Below are 20,633 nucleotides of genomic sequence, written 5' to 3' on the forward strand. Positions count from 1 at the left end.
GCCCATCTGGGCGATGTTTGCACCAACCCTCCCGTGCCAGGCCTGGCTGCACCGGGGGCTGGCGGGGGGCCAGCGGTGTGCATGGGGGCACCCGCACCCGCACGCACACACACACGCACTGCAGAGGGATGGGGTGATGCTGCTGCATCTCCCCCAGGAGCAGGGAGCAGCCCGGGGAGGGCACGGCCACCGGGTGCCCAATTTCCTCCTCCCGCAGCGCCGGGCACGGAGCTCGGCCACCCTCCCGCGCCTGCCCCTGCCTCCTCTGCCTCGGTCCCCGAGCCCTGCTGCTGCTGCTCCCGACGGTTTCTATGGGAACTCGGCAGGAAAACACGGTTTTCCAGCGAGGCCAGCGCCAGCCTGGCTGCCCGAGCCCACGCGGCGAGCTGCGCCAGCACCGGGCTCGCCTGCATCGCCAGCACCCCGTGCCGCTGCACCTCGCTTCGCCCGGGGAGGGCTGGGACCCCCGACCCCAGCCCCGAGGGGACGCAGGGAGCAGCGATGGGGTGCCTGGAGCTGGTGCAGCGGGACGGCCAGCTCCTCCCTGGCATGGGATGGAGGCACCCTGCTCGCCCTACCCCACGCTGGACAAAGCAGGCAGAGCCCCGGCCGCGGGGGAGAGGCTTTGCGCTCGCCCTGTGATTTTTAGCAGACGCTCAAGAATGTTAATGCCTCGTCTGCCTGGTATCCAGGAGTCCTAATCCCAGCTCCGGCTCCCTGAGGGGCTGTGGGCAGCAGCGGGGGGCTGCAGAGGAGGGATGGGGGCTCCGTCAGGGCCTGGTGGGGAAGCCCCAGTCCTCCCAGAATAGAGCAAAGGAGGGACTGGTGCGGCTGGGAGGGGAGCAGGAGCAATCCCTCCTGGAGAGCGGGGTGCCCAGCTGCTGCCCTGCACGTGGCCCCAGGGTGCAAAGCAGGGCGCAAAGGGCGATGCCAACCCCCTGCGCACAAGGAATTGGGAGAAACCGAGGGATGGATGCTGCAGAGCAGCACGCAGCGCCTGCCAACAGCCCCCCTGCTGGAGGGACCTCACCCCGAGCGAGTGCCACTGCCCCACTGCCCTCGGTGCCTGCCCTGGGGGGGGTCCGCACACCCTGTCCCCGCCGTGGCACGGATCAAACCACGCACAGGAGCCTCCTGCCCCATGGCACAACCCCACGGCACAGGCTCAGAGGGGGACAGGGACCCTGCAAAGAGGTGCCGGGGGGGCTGCGCCTCCCCCTAGCACCCTAACAAGGTTTGGGGGGGGGTGCCAGGGGGTGGCCAGCCCCAGCCCTTCCAGCGGCGCTGGGCTCAGAGGCGAGCAGAGCCGGGTTTAACAGACTCGTGGCTCGTTTCAGACGCACCATCATGTGATGCCAGGAGCAGGGCGAGCTCCTCCAGACCTGGCAGCAGCACCACAAAGCTGCGACCGACTGCTGGGGCACCCGCGCCGTCCCCGGCACCGCCAGACACCTAAAATGCACCGGGGGGCACCCAGCAAGCGCGGCACCAGCCTGCTGCCCGCCGCCGGGGGGGCTCCTGCTAACAAGGGGCAGCAAAAGGGAGCTGAGAAGCCCAGGGAAGCTCTCGGGTGCCCGGGGAGCACCAGGAGATGGCTCCGGCTCCATCAGTTTTATCCCATCCTGGCTGCCACCACGGCAAAGCGCCCGGCCGAGCTGTGGGACCGACCCCAGCACCCAGGGCTGGGGGGGGGAACGCAGCAGTCTGGGCCCCCAGCCATGAGCAATGGGGCTTTAGGGTGCAGAGACCCCCCCCCCAAAAAATCCCACATCTCTCCCAAAGCCCCTGCGCCGGGTCCAAGCCTGGGGGACCCCACGGTGCAGCCACGGGGGGGCTGGGGACACAGCAGGCGCACAGCAGGCAAACGCGCCACGGGGAGGGCTGAGGGGGGGTCTCCATGTCTCACCAAAATCCCAGCGGGGGGGGGGGGGGTGAAACCATGCACGGGGACCCTGTCCCCCAGCCCCTCCAAGAGCCAGGAGGTGCCAGCCCCTCTGGCGCACCCAGTGCTGGCTGTGGGGCACCCCTGGGGGGCTGCGACCCCCCCGGCTACAGCACAGATCCCCTTATAGAGACCCCCCCACCCCACCCCATAGCACACATCCCGATGGGGGAAGGATGCTCAGCCACCCCCCACCCCCCCAGACCCCCCTGGGGAGGAAGAGGAGGGGGAGGAAGGGCTCCGCGCCGGGGGGCACTCACCGTGCGGGGTGGGCAGCGGCCGGGACCCCCCCCCCCGTCTGCTGGCACTTAGGGGGGGCTCAGCATCCCTCCCGCTCAGCCCCAGCCCGAGCTGGAGCCGCAGCCCGAGCGGGAGCCAGAGCAGGAGCTGGGCATGCTCGGGGGCCGCCGAGCAGCACGTGATGCCGGGCTGGCACCCAGCAAAGCGGGGGGGCTCGCTCGGACCCCCCCGCAGCCACCGCACCGCTCCCCCCGGCATCACCCAGGGGGGCCGCACCGCACCGAGGTGTCACCTCGATGGGGGCCTGGGCCGTGTCATTTGGGGAAGGGGTGGGGGGGGCACACCGGGACCCCCCCACGGTGCAGGACCTGGCTCCCCATGAGGGCGGGGGGGCAGCTGGGGCCGTGTCCCCTCTGCATCCCTGATTTGGGATTTTGGGGGGGGGGCCAGGAGCACCCCCAGGTTGCGCACCCCGCGGAGAGCACCCTGGGGAGGGGGGTGCCCAGGGGATGGGCAGCAAAAAAGCAGCCACGGGGGGGTCCCATGGGGCACAAACCCCCCTGCCCCACAACCCCAAGCCCCGCTCAGCCCCCCAGCCTCCAGCTGGGCTGGTGTGGGGAGGGAGGGGGCCCTCCAGAAAGGAAAACCCCAGGGCTGCCCTCGATCCTATAATCCCACCGTTAGCCACAAGGAATTAGGGGCTGGGGGGGGGGTTCACTGGCTGCCCTGCATCCTGCATCTCCCCCTCCCAAGCTCAGAGACCCCACTCGGTGCCTGCGAGTCCCCCCCCTCCTCCTCCCTGGTCCCTGTCCCCAGGCACCCCCGGCTCACTGTGGGGGTCCCGCAGCCCGCAGCCATCCCCAGGAGCCATCAAAGGAAGCACGGGAGCAAAGGGGGCTTTTGTGGGACCCCCCCGGAGTGGTGCAGGGCACCGCAACCCGTGCTGTTTGTCCCCTACCCCCCCCTGCGCAGGGACCGCAGCCGCCCGGCGCTGCTCTGCCCGTCCCCAGCCCCGTCGCCGCCCAAGGGCGCAGACACAGCGGGGCCTTTTCTCCTCCTGGCACCATCCGGGCAGCGAGCCGGGGTGCAAAAGGGCCCTTTTGTAACCTCCTGGGTGCTCCTGGAAAAGGCAGGAGCCGGCACAGCCCGGCCAGGGGGGAGCCTTTGGGGTCGCAGCCCCCCTCCTGCAGCCACGGTGCCGCCCTGCGTGGCGAGGCAGGGCCACGAGCAGCACGTGGGCAGCGTGGAGCGGGCTCTGAGCCAGATCCTGGAGCTCATCCCCAGTGAGCACGGCCAGCTCGGGACCACCAAGCTCCCCTCTGCAGGGGCAGCATCCTGGAGGACCCCCCCTTGTCCTTTGGGGACCCTCCCCGAGGGCAGAGGCAGTGCCCGACGCAGGGCAGGGGGCTGCCTGGCTCGCCCCCCCCCCGTGTCCCCGAGCTCCCCAAGCTCTCAGCAGAGACATTTGCATCCCAAATGGGAGCGTGGTGCGCACGGAGCAGGTCCTGCTGCCTGCGCCCAGAGCCCTCGGGTGGCTGCTGCGGCGAGGGGAGCGCCAGGGGAGACGTCTGAATTTGGCAGAGGGGAAACCTCCGTCTGCGGGGGTACGGGCGCTGCAGCACCGCCACCTCCAAGACAGAGTCGAGAAGAAAAGGCTCTCAGCAGCCACAACTTTGTGTTTTTTGTTTTTTGTTTTTTTTTTTTTTTTCCAGCTGCTGGTACCTGTGGGACTGCCACAGCCACGGGCACCCCCCCATCTCACGCAGCAGCACAGACCCCGGCCCCATCCTCCAGCAAGAGATATCTCAAAACCTTCCCAAACCACACACCATGGATTAAACCAGCCCGGCAGGCGTTTTGCTATGATCTAGGGAAGAGCAGGAGGAGCAGCACCCCGAAGGCTGCGGGACAAACCCCGCACCCTGCTCGGGGCAGAGGCAGGTGGGGAGCAGCGTCCTCCAAGGCTGTAAAAACAGCACAGAGGGGACCGAGTGGCCGCCCCCGTCCCCTGTCACTTACTTGATGAAGTAGAAGCCCCCGTGCAGCGTGGTGTCCACCTCCCAGCCTCGGGGCAGCCCTGGAAGGACACAGGAGAAGAGGTGGTCAGCCTTCCTCGCCCCCACCTGCACAAGAGGGGAGCGTTGGGTCCCTCTCCCACCAGTGACAGGTTTTGGAGGCTTCAAGGAGTCCTGCTGCAGAAGGGGGCTCTTAAGACCCCCCCGGGAACACCTCTCCAACCCCGCTGCAGGGGTTACGGGGGCTCGTGCATCCCCAAGAGATGCGGCATCGCCTCGCGCCTCATTTGAAGTCTCCCCCCAAAACCCAGCCCTGCTCTCCCAGCTGCTCGGGGGGCTCCAAGGGGTTTCTGGAGCTTTTCATCACACGTCCCAAGAGAGGGTGGGGGGCACACAGGGGGAGCCGGGGCCCGTCCCTTACCGGCGCAGGAGAAGTGCCCGCTCTGGACGGAGTAACCCGTGCTGGGGTGCACCCAGCTCGTGGACTTGGTCTCGTCGCTGTGAAAGACAAAGTGGGGGGCAGTGAGCACCCCGGGGGGCTCGGGGAAGGCCCTTTGGCAGGGCGGGGGCTTGGCAACACAAGAAACTTTTTTTTTTTTTTTTTTTTCCAGCCAAAGGAAAGGAAAAGAGCAGATTTTAGGGAAATTGGGGAGCGGCATCCACCAGGCAGCAGCCGGGACAGCAGCGAGCCCCGAGAAGGGAGAAACGGGGAGCAAGCCGAGATGACCACGAGTGATAGGAAAGCACCTGGGCACCGAGCCTTGCAGCGGGCAGGACCCCTTGCTCCCAGCCTGGATTAAGCCCCCCGACCCCTGCAGCCCCCCAAAACCGCGTGCCAAGCCGGGAGCGCAGCCCCCACCCCCAGCCCTGTCCCCGTGGTGGCACCCCCGGTCCCACCAGGCAGTCCCGTACTTGATGAAGAAGATGCGCCCGTCCCCGCAGACGCCGTAGGTCCACCTTCCCGGCAGGTCCAGCCACTCGATGTCATCGGCCATGGGGGCTGGCAGGCACGGGGCAGCCCCGTCCTCCGCTCCCCACGCGGCTCGGGGAGCGCGAGCCAGCTCCCGGTCCCCAACCCTCCTCCTCCTCCTCCTCCTCCAGCAAACACTTGCTCAGCTCAGCCCTTCCACCCTGGGCTCTGTTTGCTGCAAATAACCAAGGAGGGAAGAAGGAAAAGAAAAAAAAAAAAAAAAGGGAAAGAAAACCAAACCCATCAAGTTAACCCCCTCGGAGCCAGGCTGCCACCTCGCCCGCCAGCCGGGGTTCAGAGGGCACCTGGGCGGCAGCGGCGCAGGCTCTGCGGGGCTAGCCCATCGCAGCTTCCTCCCCTGCCTACTCAGTGTAATTACCGTCAATTAACTCCGGGTGAGTAATTATGGAGTTGTTCCTTCCCTCTCCTGTTCGTCTTAAACAATGTCAAATTCTTCTCGCCGTCTGATCTCGCAGCCAAGCAGAGGCAGTATGTAGGGCACCCTGATGATTATCTGCAGCGCTCGCGGAGCTGCCCAGTGGGTATTTTCTCTCTGCCTGTTCTTAGCCATCAATTAAACGTCTTTCAAGGGGAAAGGTGGGGTCTGGGAGGCACCTGGGCTGGGTGACTGTGAAGGAGGCAATTGCCCTCGTGCCTCAGCGGCGCCTTGTCCGGGTTTCTCATGGCACAAGGAGGAAGGAAGGCGCTCGCTCGGGAGGGGACCGAGAGGAAAAGGCAGGAGCCGGTCCCCGAAGGGGATTCTTCTGCTGAGCTTAAGCACAGCCCTCACTTCAGAGCTGTTCCCTGCCAGGATTTGGGAAACCACATCACCCAAAGCCTTGGGAAGGATTTTCACGTAATTCTTTGAATACCTGGGTGAGAAAAATGCGCCCGGCGAGCCCACTGGGAGAGCAACGGGACCACGGCACGGCAGGGGATGCTGCCCCTGTCCCCAGCATCATTTCACCGGGACAGGCTCCATTTCATGGGAGAAACACCGGGGTGCAAAGCACCACGACAGCTACACGCTGCCTTGTTGCAGGATTGGGCTTCTTGCCCGAATTGGGGCTGAGCCCCGGGGATAGCGTTGCGCCGCGCCCGCCCCCGTAGCCCACGGCCACGCGAGCGAGGTCGGGGCGTCACCGCCCTTATCACGGCCCCATCGGCTGCCCCGGCCCCGCAGAGCCCACGGGGCAGCTCCACGGGCTCTGGCACCACGATGTGCCCTGAGATCAGGGGGGGTCACGGCGTGGCCCCGGGGGAGCCAAAATGCAGCTGGGGTTTTGTGCTGGCTCGGTGCGCTGCTGCGTCACCGCAGGGCAGCCCGGCCCCTGGGACCACGCTGCCACGTGAAATTGTTAAACTGTTCCCATCATGGTTTTTGTTTTTGTTTTGTTTTTTTATTACAGGGGAAGCCATCGTCAGCCCTGTGCTGGGAGATGGCCCAAGCTGGCTCAAGGCAGGAACAGTTCCACGAGGTCAAAACGCGGCGAGAGGTTGGTCCCTAAACTGCCCTAATCCCATCCCAGCTCTCGGGGAGGCTCTGGGGATGACGAGGGCGCTCCTGAAAGCAAAGCTCCCTCCCAGCCAGCCCATCCCAGCGGCCACTTGCCGCAGTTTCGTTGACTCAGAGGAGCCTCCGACCTGACTCACAGGGGATTAGTGCTCGGCGCAGTCGTTGCAGTGGCCTGCAGCCCCCAGCAGCTCCGCGCACGGCTCCTGCCACTGCTGCAGAGCCACCGAGGCTGCCCGGAGCTCTCTCCATCGCAGTTTCAGGACCAAGAGCTTCCAAAGCCGGTGCCCGCTCGTTCCTACAGTCACGGAACAGAAACGTGAGCAGCAGCAGACCCAAAGAGGCTTGCTCTGCAGCTGTGGGGCTAAGAGCTTTTAGGACACGGTGCTTAACACCAAGCCCAGGGTGAAATCCCCCCCCCCCGATTACTGCAACGTCCCCTCGCACGCCCCTCGAGGGGATGCGTGGCCAGGGTCCCTGCTAGCTAAGCTCAAAGATCCTCAAAGATTTCCTTCCTTCTCCATAACCCCCAGGGAGGGATGCGTTTCCCTGGCCATGGGTACCACCAGGGTCCCCCTTGTTTATTTTGGGGTCGTTTGGGGCAGTTGTGGGCTCGTCCCAGCAGGACTGCTGTAGGAAATCAGAAGCTAGAAGCGAGCAGGAGCTGCTCGAGCCCAGGGGTGAGCGCCGTGAGGCTGCTGGAGGGCTGTGCTGGACCTTCAGCCAAGAATCCCGAGCAGCTCCCAGCTCTGTTCTGCCAGGTAAATAAATCAGCTTTTATTGTTTTCCACAGGAGAACTTTTCCCCATTTCGTTATAACTTAATCCAATGGAAATTCAAAGGGGAAATACCAGCAGGGCTTGTTGTTTTCATTTGGTTTTAAACCCTTTTAAAAGCGCCTCGTTCGTTACCGCACGGGTTAGGAGCAAGCAGACGCACACCGAGGTTTTCTTTGGGAAAAATGCTCATTTCTTATGTTTCCAGAGGTCCCCCCCAGAGCCAGGCACCGCCACCTCTGCCCCGTGCACCACATCCATCCTTCAGCAGGGAATTCCCAGTCTCCTGCGGGACCATCCCAAGAGCCAAATCCCACATTCACCACCTCCGTAGCCCCGCACACCAGTGCCCAAAGGGATTTGCACTGGGACCAGGCCTATGGAGGAGATGGGGACGAGAGCCCTGCGGATTTCCTTGCTGCAGCATCAGTCCTCTGCAGGAGACGGCTCCTGAAAAGCCCAGGAGCTCTGGGTGAGCTTTGGGGTGATGCTGCTTTGGGTGATGCTGCTTTGGGTGCAAGGACCTCGCTTGCCCATCCCTGGGGAGCAGCCACCGGCGGACACCTCCTGCTACGTGCCGGGCACCGAGCCTTCTCTTCAAGCCCCGGTGGCAGGGGTGACGGGGAGAACAAAAGCAAAAGGGAAGCAAAGCACGCGGAAAAGGGCCGTGCTGGGTGAGCAATGAGGTGACACCGGCACCGCCGGGGCTTAATTGTTGCTTCAGAGGCCGTCTGGCGTGAGCTGCGGTCTGACACCCAGCTCCACGCTCGCTGAGGGCGACTTGCCCTCGTGGGGGAAGATAAATGAAGGCTGGGGAAGTTTCCTGCGTGGAGCCCTCGCAAGTCAGAGGCGAGGAATGCCGCGAAGCCGGGCGGTTCTGCGAAGAAAGGGCTGGCTCAGGAAGGGCTGGTGGCACCGGTGGCTTGTGGCACCACGCTCACCTTCGCGCCCTGCCCTGCCGAGAGGTGAGGCGGTGGGTGAGAGCCGAGGGCGGCGTGCCGGGGCTGCGGGTGCTGCGGTACGGTTCTGGCACCACCTCCTGGACAGGAGCTTTTCTCCAGCTCCTTCCAGAAACGCAGCCGCAGCAGCGCAGGGCAGCAGCGCTGCCGGAGCTGCGAGCGCTGCTCCCTCCCCAGCTCACCCACGCCGCAGCCTTGGCCAAGGAACCGCTGCAGCCCATCCCCTGGATCCTCATCTGCCCTCTCCCAGCGCCTCATTACACGGCGCTCAGCTAATTGCTTCAAGATCGTGCAGAGCCAGGCTGAGGACACGGGCACCATCTCGCCGGAGCCACCTCGCCGTGCGCCCATGAGCTCTTGTGCTCTTGGTGCTCCCAGCTGCCGTGGGGAAGCCAGGAACCCTCTCAAGCAGGAGGGAGCAGTGGAGCAGAGAGGCTAATGGCTTCGTGCTCCTTCTGCCTGGCTGCAAAGTGCTCCTGATTTGATCAACGGGGCCGGCAAACGCCGTTGCTGGGAGCGCTCCTGGGTGCAGCTCGGCGGGTCATGCCCGGCTGGCGTGACGGAGCCCAGACGGCGAGATTGCAAGCAGATGTTTAACAGCCTCTTGCAGCCACTCTGAGCGAAACATTTAACATCGGGCACGGCAAGCAGCAGCTCCCAGACCTACCCCAGGCCCTCCGAGCTGCTGTAAGGCTTGTTGCCGCAGCTCCCACCAGCCTGCGCTGGAGGAGGCATGGAAAGGGGCCAGCGAAACACCCCCAGTGAAAGTGAAACCTCTTTAATCTGCTCGTGCTTCCCCCTCGCCAGAAGCCTCAACCTCAGATCTGGTCTGAATTATCTTGGCTGAAACGCAACCCGAAGCAGCGAGCTTAAAACAAGCAGCCTGGTGCGTGCCCAGGGAGGGGGAAAGGTGCTGAACGCAGCCGCGCTGAGCCCCCTGCCGTGGCTTTGTCCCTTCCTGGGACCTGGTCCCAGCTGCTCTCGGCCGAAGGCTGCTCCCTGCATGCAAAAAGCTTCGAGGCTGGAGCTGGTTTCTGCCCGAGGAGGTGCCAGGGGGAGGCAAGCTGGCCAGCACTGCCCGCAGGGTGCAGACAAGCTCACACAGGGCCACCCCACAGCTGGGCCGGGGTGATTTTAAACACGCTCATCCTATTCCACAAACCTCCCCAGACGCACGGAGCATCAAAGTCCTCTTTTCCTCCTGCTGCTGCGTATGCATCGGCTATTTTTCGTGGCAGCTCCCTTCTCTGAAAGCAGGCTTTGGGATTCAGCTTAAAATAGTGCCACCCGGAGCTGTTCAGACTGCAAAACAGCAGGAACTGGTCCTCAACGGCTTTGTTTTAGAGCTGGGGAGCCAGCACAAAACCCAGTTTGCATCTTGAAGCAGGAAGCCGTGCTGATAAAGACCTCCTTTCTTATTCTTTCTCACCCCAAAGCTTCCCATCCAGCCTGTCAGAGCAGAGCTGCCTACACCGAGCAGCACATTTCTACATCGGTTTGTGTCTTTTTTTGTTTTTCTTTTGCTAAAAGCAGCACCTACCGATCGAAAGCAGAAAAATGGAAGACGTGTCCAACACCTAGCAAAGCGCTGCGTGCCACCCTGAGAGCAGGCAGGGAAAGCAGCGCCTGTGCGATGTGCTTGTACAGCTGGAAGGGCGACACAAAGCAGCAAATGTTTTTATTGCTCCCAGGCTGGAGCAGGAGCAGCAGGGGCAGATGGATGCCTGCTCCTAATGGCCTCTAATACCTCAAAGCCACGAGACTAACGCACGTTTTTCACAGGATGTTTCGCCCACACCATACAGAGACCAGACCCTGGGTTGTATCGGAGTCACGGTCCGTCAGCTCGTGGCCGTGCAGCTGAGGAGAGCTGGGCTTTCCCTGGCATCGCAGTCACAGCGTGATTCACAACCCCTCCACGGTCCTCATCCTGCCTCTAAGTTTCGGAAGAAACCTGCTTTTGTGGGACCCAACCAGCTCTGCAGCTGTATTAATTTGCAAATGACATTTCGGTGGATGCAGTCACTGCCGACTACCAAAATAGCAGCTTATTTACTCCCCGCGTGCTTTGCTGACAAACAAGTTCTCAAGTCCCACGGAGCAGATACAGCTCCCAGAGCAAGAGCAGCTCCACGCTAACGCAGATGAATTGTCAGCTAAACTCCAAGTGCAGACTTCAGCGCTGATAAAGAAACCCCAGCAGGATTTCTGCGATCCAGATGGCATCTTGATGCACTGCCAGATCCACGGAAGCCTTCATTTAGCACACTAACTGCATTTCTTTAAGCCATCACGCCGAATAAAAGGAAATTACAATGCTCATTTAAGGCAGATTTTAGAGCCAGCAGAACAGGTGAACGCGACTTTAGCAAACTGCTGTAGCTCCCAGTAATTACGTAGGTTTGCTCATTATATTCAACGAGCGAGTGTGGGATTCCTGAGGACTCCGTGCAGCTCCCAAAATGTTTTTCCTTGTTTAGCTCAGCAGTTTTGTACCCTGATGCTGTTCCAGAAATAAATACAGGGCTGGGGTGATTCTAGAGGTGCCTGCAAAAGATGCAGCATGGTGAAAGATGGTTTGTGCTGCAAGACAGAACCCACAGCACCTCGTGTTATTCCAGAAGTAGCTCTAAGCGTCACTTTTCCTCAAGGCATAAACGAAGCAGGCAGCAAGTTGGGAGTTCTCACCCTAAAACACTGCTCGAAAGAGGTGTGACCAACCCCGGGCCCTTCAACTCATTCCAGACATTCCCGTGCCGTGAGGAGCGCAGCCACCAGGACGTCACCAGGAGGATGTTCATCAGCAGTGGCTCCGGCCAAAATCCTCCCACCCAGCCTGATCAGCGTCACGTCCCAGGAAGTTTTTATTTCTCGTGGTGAAAATGCCCACTTATCCCAACCAATTCCCTGGCCTAAAAGCGTGGAGTGACAGATCCTGGTTTACACGAAGTGAGGTCCTTCTTTAAAAGCAGCTAAGGCAGGTAATGCCACCTTCCTACACTCTCACCTACCCTGAGCTCCTCAAAAACGCTTTATTCTCAGTTCATTGCAACACAAGGGAGTAAATGATTCACTGTGCGAACGTCCAACACCAGGCAGCAAAACACAGAAGTGTTTGGGCTCTTCTAATTAAAGAAGGATCAGGTGTTCGGCACCCTCAGGTCACTTCTACTCACAAGGTGACACCTCGGATTTATTTCAGTGCAGAAACTTGGAAGTGCTTCAGGAAAAAAAAAAAAAAAAAAAACAAGGAAAAACCTTCAAAACCATGCAGTAATCATGGTTGAACAGTTGTGCTAACCAGTAAGGAAAGCAAATCTATGGTATTTGTTGTCACTTGGAGCAATAAAATGTTACCATCCCCGCTCACACCAAGCCAAGACCCAACGTGAATCACGAGGAATTGCACATTTTGGGTCAGTTTAGAAGCTCCAGCAGTACAGGAGCCCTTACACTCATGCAGTTACTGGTTCAGACCTTACAGCCTGCTCCCAAATTACCACCACCTCTGTAACACCAATTCTGACGAAGCATTTAACGTTCTCAAAGCGAAATATACAGGCACGAGTTGGGCTTTGGCACAGTTTCACGACATCTCCCATCAGCTCCTTCAAATAAAAGCACAGCGCAGCGTTATCTTGCAAATATCTTTATTACAATTTACAGATTAGTTCTGAATAGTTTTGTTATGTACAGAAATATAACTTTAGGTATAAAAAACCCAACAAACTCGACACAAATCAATTAAAATCTGTATAAAGCCAATGCTGAAGGTTTTCTAACTTTCTCTAAATTATACAAAAATAAAATCTGATAATTACAGTTTTGATTTAAAGTTCAACAAGTATTATTTTTTTATGTTTCACTCCAAACGCACGTGTACACATCCTGTAAGACACCTTTAAAGTATGGTATAGGGAAGATGGTGACAAAAAATAATGAGCTTGCTCATGAATTTAGTGTTAGAATAACTTCCTACCACCACTGGATACTCTGAAAGTATGAGGTTTGAGAGGAGGGAAAAAAAAAAACCAAAAAAAAACTTACCCGAGCAGGCACGTTTCTCTGAGAACCAGCAGTTTTAGAACAGAGTGCTTCATACACTGCAGGTTGAAAAAAATAATCTCAGATATCAGAAGGACTTTTGGAAGGAACAGTTTTCAGCCTAGCTTGTAGATAATTTGTCAGTTCTGTTCATTTCCAGCTGTAGCCTTTCCCAAGCCTCTGCACAAAGCTGCTCGGTGTTTGCAGGTGTTAATTCACATCACCCTGGAGGTTTTTATGAACACCCCTACACCAAGTTCGCCAGAGTAATGGAAGCAGCAGCAAGCTTTACAAGACCAAATAAACTAGGAGTGTCATGGAAAAAAGCTCTCGTATATTTTACCAGGAGCAAGGAACAGCATTTTTCCTTATCAGTCACGCTAGGACCATATGTCAACAAGTTTTCTCCAATTCTAACACATTAATCATCCCGCGTGCTTTTCCCTAAACAAAACAGCAGAACACCTGTTATCAAATATGATACAGGAAAATCAACTCCTAAAAACTGAAAGCTAATCCATAAGATTCAAGGGCATGACTTACGATTTCACAACTAGAATAATCTTTTTTAGAAAAGAATGTGTTGGTTTTTTTATTCCACAGGGATTAAAATAACATTGTTGCACGGCTTTCAATTAGCCAATCCATAAGGCTGCCCAAGTTTCAGCTGTATTTTATGTGACAACTCTGGTATAAATCATAGTTAACTCTCTTAATTTCGTAATTAACACTTCTAGCACGTGGCAGAGAAAGGTAATTTTTAAATCCAAAGAATAAAAACTTTTTCCATAAAGAGTAAACCCCACAGCTCTGAAATTTAAGACAATTAAAATCGCCAGAAGCACAGCAAGATGAAGCAAAAAATTCTGTAAAGCTCTGTGAAGCTCTTTTCTCCATGTATCCATAACTCCTTTTGAATTCAAATTTGAATAATGAGACGACAAATCTCAAGTGTTTCTAGGTCTCTTCCTTACAAAAACGGAGGCACTCCTAGTCAGCTGAATGAACAAAATAGCAAATCATTTCCCCACACTATTTTTTGCAAACAGATACAAATTCTTTAGATCTGACTGGTATTTATTCCATTGCATGACCTCATTCCTGCTTGGGTTACAGCCATACATCATCTCCCAGGTCCACATGCATATCCAAACTGTGCTGCTCTTTTATTTTGACTGAAACAATTAAACATTTTAAGTTACAAACACAAATAAGGAGTGTTTTCCTTCCACTGAGGACCTCAACTTTCAGATGCCACACGTGAAATGTTATTTTGGTACCAAACGAACAAAAGTGCGGACGCAGAGAGGTATTAATACTGGCTTCTGGTAAAGAACACAGCACTCTGTAGTCTTAGATTTCCAGAAAGATAATTCTCCTTACACGCACCGATAAAAGAAATACAAAGCACACTCCACTTCAATCAGGAAGCAGAAGCAATTAGGGTGAAGTTGCTCTGAGATTACCTAAAGACCTAGGGCCTGGTTCCACAGGTGCAGCTATCAATTCTGACCATCAGCCACAGCTTTGATATGTACCTTGAAGCTTCAATTATTGATCAGGACGAGGCCTTTCACTGCCCTGAAAGCAAAGCAGCTTGGTGCACAAGCAGCCAACACCCTTTGGAACAGTACTGGGCAAAGGTATTACTTAAATAAAGACAAACCAAAGGGCTTAGAGTGCACCAGAGTTCCCCTGAATCCCCCAGTGTGCTAGACTGAAATATTTAGACGTGAAAGCGTTACATCAACACTCAAACAATTAGACTACACGCAAAACTGGGACCTTAAAAAGGAAGCAAAAAAAAAAAAGCCTCTGCTTCACGCAGTAAAGTTAACATGAGCTAACAAAATCGGAGACTTTTGTGTAGGTTAGAGAAAATGGAGAACCACAAACAAATAGCACATGCCTTTAGAAACTTTAAATCAAAACTGCAATAGCTAGGTTCTGAGCTCCATAAATATTTCCTTCAAAATATGTTTGCTTTTTCAAAGTGCAAAATTCCAACTGAATAGCCACCACTTCTCAACGTACGGCAGACAAGGCATTTTTGGAATGGATTTAACCTAAAGCAGTCCGTTTCTCAAATGGTACCGAAGAGGAATGCAATTATACCGCCCTCACCCTTGCTGATACTCGAAAGGTTCTGTTTGGATGTCAAAAACGGGATACACACAGGTATATTCGTTGGCTGAATATTAAACTGGGAAAAAGCATTAGAATCCCACTTTTCTCCCCATTTCAAAAAAAAAAGCACACGCAGCTGCCACTTCTTGAAGATCTTTGTGAGTGCTCTGGGTCACACCCAACTACCAGGTCCTTTTAAGGTGCTAGAAGGGCTCAACCCCCTTGGAGCAGGTTTCTCGGAGTCTATTCAGGACTCTCTGTCTATGCTCTGTGGTGAAGCAGTACCCTATGGCTTCTTCTGTTTCTTGGATACGTTTCTGGAACCTGCAGCCATCTCGGGCAAGCTCTTCCCAGGGTCCTTTCCGATCCTCCTCGCTGCTGACGTAATACTCGGTAACTTTTTCAAGGAAGGTTACCTGGAAAAGACAAGTCGTTAGCCAAATACACAAAAGGAGCGTAAACCTCACCTGTGCATACAATTATTTAAAAATAAAAGTTGTCTGAAATACCAGCAAACCCTCAGGTGGGCTACCAGCTCATGCTAGGCCTGCACCAGCTAGGCAGGAGCATATTTCACCTCTCAGGTTTAAAAGCAACCTCACGTGCAGCCGCTGACTTCTCCCTCCACCCAAAGCAGTCCCTGAACAGGGGCTGAGAGCAGAGCACCCAACGCTCCCTGGGAGGTAACAGCCCCCCAGCACCATTTTAACCTCTCACAGACGCAGTTTCAGCACGTTACTCCGGAGGATGTACCAGAACACTCATTTCAGAGCGGATGGTACCAACCAGTTTCTGATTAGTGCATCATATAAAAAGCCAGAGCCATTGTTCTGTGGAATGAGTAATCATGTGAGTCAACTTGAGTGCCTGATAAGGCATTTTACTACGCTGCATTTAAGGAACCAACACTCATCTCCGTGTGACTGGAACAAACTCATCTGCTCAGCGCTGGTATCAGTTGTAAGCTCACGGAAGGAAATGAAGTCAGTCGGGGCACTTCAAACTGAAGGCCAATTTTTTCCACTCTTCATTCTTAAGAAAGTGAAAAAACCTCACAGGGTCAGGGTCTAAAGTCAACAGCACTTAGCTGATTGCTAAATAAAGATACAAATCTCTTATCAAGAAATAAGTGAAAGAGAAACTAGTTCAGATGCCTACAGAATTAGGCGTTGCTTTTTATTTAGCTATATAAAAGGCTTAAAACCAAAGGTCAAACTAGCTGTCGAAGTCCCTTGACTCTCAGGCTAGGACCAATTCTTCAAGACAAGGCAACTGCTGTAGTTCTAGCAGCACACTCTAATTTGCAGCAGGAAGAGCAGGAAGGAATCTGTGGAGGCAGCAAACCCGTGCTGCTCTATTCCTGCACTTTATTCACAGAAACCCACAGTTTCACACCCCGTTCGTGTCAGCACAATGAGAAGCGTAGGAGGAGATGGCTTTGTGTGGTACTGCCACCTTCTACCCCTCACAGAAAGCACGAAGGTGAGAGGTAGAGGAGGGGTGTCCTACAGGAATACCCACCAGAAGACACAAAGCCCCAAGGGACCGTGCTGAAAGCGAGCCCCTGAGGTCACCCAGCTGCAGTGCAGCCACCCCAAATTACTTGGAGCGGTCTGGGAAGCGTGGCCATCAGCCCCCACGTGCCCTGGGAACACATCTGATGGGTACAAACACATCCCACAAGCGACACGAACACTCCCAGGCTTTAGGGCTGTACAAACACGAACGCTGCTGCTGTTTGCACGATGCCACAGAGGAAACAGCCCAGTGCAGGGCAAAGGGCTGCGAGGTTTCCTGGGCAGGCACTGGTCACTGCTCAGTGACCTCTACCCTCCTTTTGCTGGCAGGGCTAACGAGGTACCTGCCCTCAGGCACCCGGCGCTGTTACATCAGCCTGTCCCTTAGCGAGTTTCCACCTTTCAGCCTTTTTACATCAGTCTGAGATACCCTTGGGCACAATTACTGGGTTTTGTACACGCACTGAAGTAAATATTGCATCTAGATCACCGGTCTTTCCCCGTGTTGCTACATCACACAGACTCAGTAAATTAGTCAAAAAAATTATTACTGCAGTCAAGAAGTGCTGTTAAGTGTACACATCTGCCACGCAACGAGATTTTAGGGCATGACAGCAGGAACTTACAGCCGGGCTCACCAGTGCGACAGCATTTCAGACACGTGCTGTCAGGTACAAAGGTCCTCTTGCAAAAGCTGTTCTCCATTTAGGTGGCAAAGCAGAGGTTTGTCCTGCGTTAACCACCTAAGTTTGTCACTGCCAGCTGCCCCAGCAAGAGCAGGTATGAAGTGAAACCCAAACCAGGCTCTCGAGGAGGCAAAATCTGTGCTGTAAGAACGGCACAGAAAGCAGGACACACCTTGTCTTTGTTGCTGTCTTGTTACACCAGGGCATTATCCCAGGACTTGGCATCACAGGCTGTTACTGACACAAAGGTATGAAGTGTCAGGCAAGACTCAGAGGAACGCCTCGTGTCTACAGTCGTGTCCAACTGTAGCATCACAAAACCTTGTAAAGGGGAAATATATTCACCTGAATCCTAGCACCTCTAGCTTACATTCAAAAGCTGATAAAAAAGGATGTCATGGAACTAAAGACTGCTGAATTATAACTCTTAAATGAGAGTTATAACCCTTAAACGGAATTAGGAGCATTAAAGCACTTCTTCTGAAAGTTTTAACAGCTTACTGCAGCATGTGCTAACCCACAACTGAAGAGTCTCTCCTTCTCCCAAAGACTTTTGCTGCCTAGAACTCAAACAGCAGGCTTGCCACACTCCTAGGTACTTACCACACTTCAGTCTCAGTTACACTGTGCACACACAAGCCCTGAAATACTTTATCAACGTGATTCACAACAGAAAAGGCTGCTTTCCATGGGCAAAACTTAGATCGCAGGTCTCAGCTGCTCGCCTGATGATGGAAGACACGTTAGAACGCAAACACAAATGAAAACTATGTTTTAAAAAGAAACTTAACTTCCAGCCTAGAAACAAAGCGTAAAGAAATTCTGTGCCCAGTGTGACTGAATGACAAAGCCTCCCATCACGTATGAGGCACGCTGATTGCAGTCAAATAATTAGAGCATAAGCTCACAGGGTAGCATCTGCGGCTGGAATCCTGGTGCAAATCACCTCCCCCACCCACATACCACTTAGCAGATCCCAAACAAAAACAAAATAATACCTTTTTCCGCGTGGTACTTCTACATTTCTCACCCAAAAGAATGCCATGCTGCACCAAGCCTGGGACCCCACAGTTATGTTTTTCCAGCTGTACCCGACAGACAGTTAAGTGACTACACTCCGAAGTGCCCAAACTCGGCCCCTCCGTTCCTTTTGAGCCAGGCTTCCCTTTCTTCTCCGCTGTTTGGAAGGGTGCCTTGAAATTTAAAGGATTATAAGGATCGTCTGAGGTACAGAATGAGTTCCAAAGTTTCAAGTTTTCTGCCTCATCCACGCTGCTGCACTCCCACTCGTCGTGCTCTTCCGAACTGAGGTGAGGAGAGCCCGAGGATGAGTCTGCCCATGAAGAATCCTCCTCCTCCTCCTCGTCCTCCTCCTCTTCCACATCAGACCTGCCGTGCATGTCCTTCCTTGGGCTGCTGGAAGACGTCTGGATGGTGGCCGTGAAGTTCTGCGGGTTGTAAGGATCCAGGCTGAAGAAGGACTTCCAGAGGTGCAACCTTTCCCCGCTCTGGCTCCCGGCGTCTGAATCCGACAGCAGCCCTTCGCTGTCAAACCCATCATCACCATCATCATCCTCATCGTCATCCCAGTCCTCATCATCCTCCTCCTCATCATCCCCTGCGCTCTCCTCCCCGCTGGAGGTCCCCCCGAGGATATAATCTATCAACTTATTAGCGCAAGCCGGCCTGGCCGCGACCCGAATCTTTGTCTCGATTTCCTCGCCGCCCAAACCTTCCCCTTGGAGCTCCCCTTTCGGGCCGGGGGCACCTTTGGGCGCCTGCTGCTCCTCGTTTTTCCAGGGCTCCCCGGCTGCCCCCCGCTGCTGCTGCTCCTCCTCCAGGCTGTGGTAGCCGTGGTCGGGCTCGGGCACGCCGAGGAGGCGCTGCTGGAGGAGCCCGAGGCGCTCGCAGCGGAGCAGCCCCAGCTCGGCCAAGCCCCCGCCGCCCCTCCAGGCCTCCCCCAAGGGCTCAGCGCTCAGCGGCCGGCCCCAGGGGCTCTTGGAGGAGCCCAAAACGAAGGAAAAAAGCTCCCCGCTGCGCAACCCCCCCACACCACCACCTCCTCCTCCTCCTCCTCCGTGTCCCTTCTCCTCAGCCCGGCGGAGCAAAGGGAGAGGCTCCGGCGGCGGAGGAGCAGCGGTGGCCGGGCACAAGGCGCTGCTGAGGGCCGTGCCGGGCCTCAGGCGGTGCAGGAGGGAGGGCAGCGGCGAGAGGAGCTGTGAGGCGAGGCGCAGCCACGAGAAGGACGGGCTGGGCTGAGGCGGCCCCGGGGCGGCGGGGGCCGCGCTGCTGGGCACCGCCAGTTTGGGCCAAAACGGGGCGAAACCCAGCAGGGAAGCGGCTCGGGCTCGCCCCGGGATGGGGCTGCCCCGCTCTCGGCCGCTCGGCTCCATGAAGGAGGAAGGGGGAGGCTCCTCAGAGCGGCCCGGGGGCGGCGGAGGGCGGCTCCCCGCTGGGGCCCGGCGCCATCCCGGGCCGGGCCGGGGCCGGGGAGGCGGCGGCGGCCGCTACAAAATGGCGGCGGGGGCGCGAGCGGCGCGGCTCCGCGCTTCCCCCCCCCCGCCGGGGGCGGAGGGCAGGAGCTGTCCGTCAAGGAGCGGCGCCGCAGGTGATTGGGTGGAGGCGAGGTCCCGCCCCCTGCCGTTGGGGGAGGGGTTAGGGGGAGGCACCGCCCGCCCGCTCCGCGCGGGGATTGCGTCAGCCGCTGGGCGGCACAGCGCCCCCTGGGGGAAGGAGGGGGGAGGGCAGGGAGGGGAGGGACTGAGGGGGACGGGGGGGACAGAGGGGGACACAGGGACATGGGACAGGGAGACACGGGGGGACACAGAGTGACACGGGGGGACATGGGGGGACACGGGGACATAGGGACACAAGGGACACGGACACACGGCTACGGGAACATGGGACACGGGCACATGGGACACAGGGACATGGGGACACAAGCATGGACACCCGGGGACATGGGACACACTTGGCCATGGGGACACATGGAGATGGGGACATAGGACACAAGGACACAGGGACAAGAATGTGGGGACAGACACTGACACGGATACACGGCTATGGGGACATGGACATGGGGATGGGGGATATGGGGACACAGACACAGGGGGACATGGACAGTGGGACACAGACACAGGGACATGAGGACATAGGGACATAAGACACAGGGACATGGGGACACACACAAGGACACGGGGACACAGGACATGGATACACAGACACAGCTACAGGGACACAGACATGGGGACGTGGGGTGCAGGGGCAGGAACATGGGGACACAGCTGGACACAGGACATGGACACATGGCTAGAGACATGGGGACGTGGCTACAAGGACAAGGGGACACAGACTTGGGGACATGGGACACAAGGACAGGGACACATGGGGACACAGCGACACAGACACAGGGACATGGACACAAGGACACAGGGAGAGGGCGACAGGGACAGAGACGTGGACACTGGCAACGGGGACACATGGGACACGGCGACAGGGACACAGACAGGGCAGCACAGGGACCTGGGGACACAGGGACACAGAAATGGGGACACGAGGGGTCCTGTGGCCCAGTTAGCAGCGGCCAGGCCGGGTGTGGGGTGCGGGGAGCTGCCCCCGCCTGCTGTGAGGCCTGGGTGAGCAGCTGAGGTGGGGAGTCACCGACACCTTAATTAGGTTTAATTGGTGACTGATAGCCCCGTGCTGGGTTTGCCACGGGCACGCTTAGTCAGTCTGCGGGGTAATTATGGGAATAAAAATGATTCCGTGCTTGGCAGAAAGAGCTGGGCCGGTGCCACGGTGCAAGGCCGTCCCTGACCCTGTCCCCGTTCCCAATCCCGGTCCC

The 20,633-nt window shown here is 56.9% G+C and overlaps 2 protein-coding genes across 3 annotated transcripts; both read right to left on the bottom strand.

The window, feature by feature from the left end:
* Nucleotides 1–4,013: 4,013 nt before the first annotated feature.
* LOC309887148 (pleckstrin homology domain-containing family A member 5-like) lies at nucleotides 4,014–5,234 on the bottom strand. Its single transcript, XM_082778639.1, has 4 exons — nucleotides 5,110–5,234; nucleotides 4,619–4,695; nucleotides 4,202–4,259; nucleotides 4,014–4,049 (listed from the first exon to the last, which is right to left on the bottom strand). The coding sequence occupies exons 1-4, from the start codon at nucleotides 5,190–5,192 to the stop codon at nucleotides 4,043–4,045; spliced, it is 225 nt and encodes a 74-aa protein (XP_082634765.1). The 5' UTR covers nucleotides 5,193–5,234; the 3' UTR covers nucleotides 4,014–4,042.
* Nucleotides 5,235–12,048: 6,814 nt separating this feature from the next.
* Nucleotides 12,049–19,331, bottom strand: PPP1R15B (protein phosphatase 1 regulatory subunit 15B). 2 transcript variants are annotated; one of them, XR_014319002.1, is made up of 3 exons: nucleotides 17,788–19,331; nucleotides 17,393–17,514; nucleotides 14,866–15,002 (listed from the first exon to the last, which is right to left on the bottom strand). XR_014319002.1 is itself a non-coding variant. In XM_082778283.1 (2 exons), exons 1-2 carry the CDS (start codon nucleotides 19,180–19,182, stop codon nucleotides 14,790–14,792), a joined length of 1,608 nt encoding a protein of 535 aa, XP_082634409.1. In that variant the 5' UTR covers nucleotides 19,183–19,331; the 3' UTR covers nucleotides 12,049–14,789. The 2 variants fall into 2 exon arrangements, 1 of the variants encoding a protein (XP_082634409.1); XM_082778283.1 differs by lacking the exon at nucleotides 17,393–17,514 and having other exon boundaries at nucleotides 12,049–15,002.
* Between the last annotated feature and the right edge of the window lie 1,302 nt (nucleotides 19,332–20,633).

The sequence above is a fragment of the Aythya marila genome (genome assembly GCF_965140915.1).
Source record: "Aythya marila genome assembly, chromosome: 24".
Classification (NCBI taxonomy): domain Eukaryota; kingdom Metazoa; phylum Chordata; class Aves; order Anseriformes; family Anatidae; genus Aythya; species Aythya marila.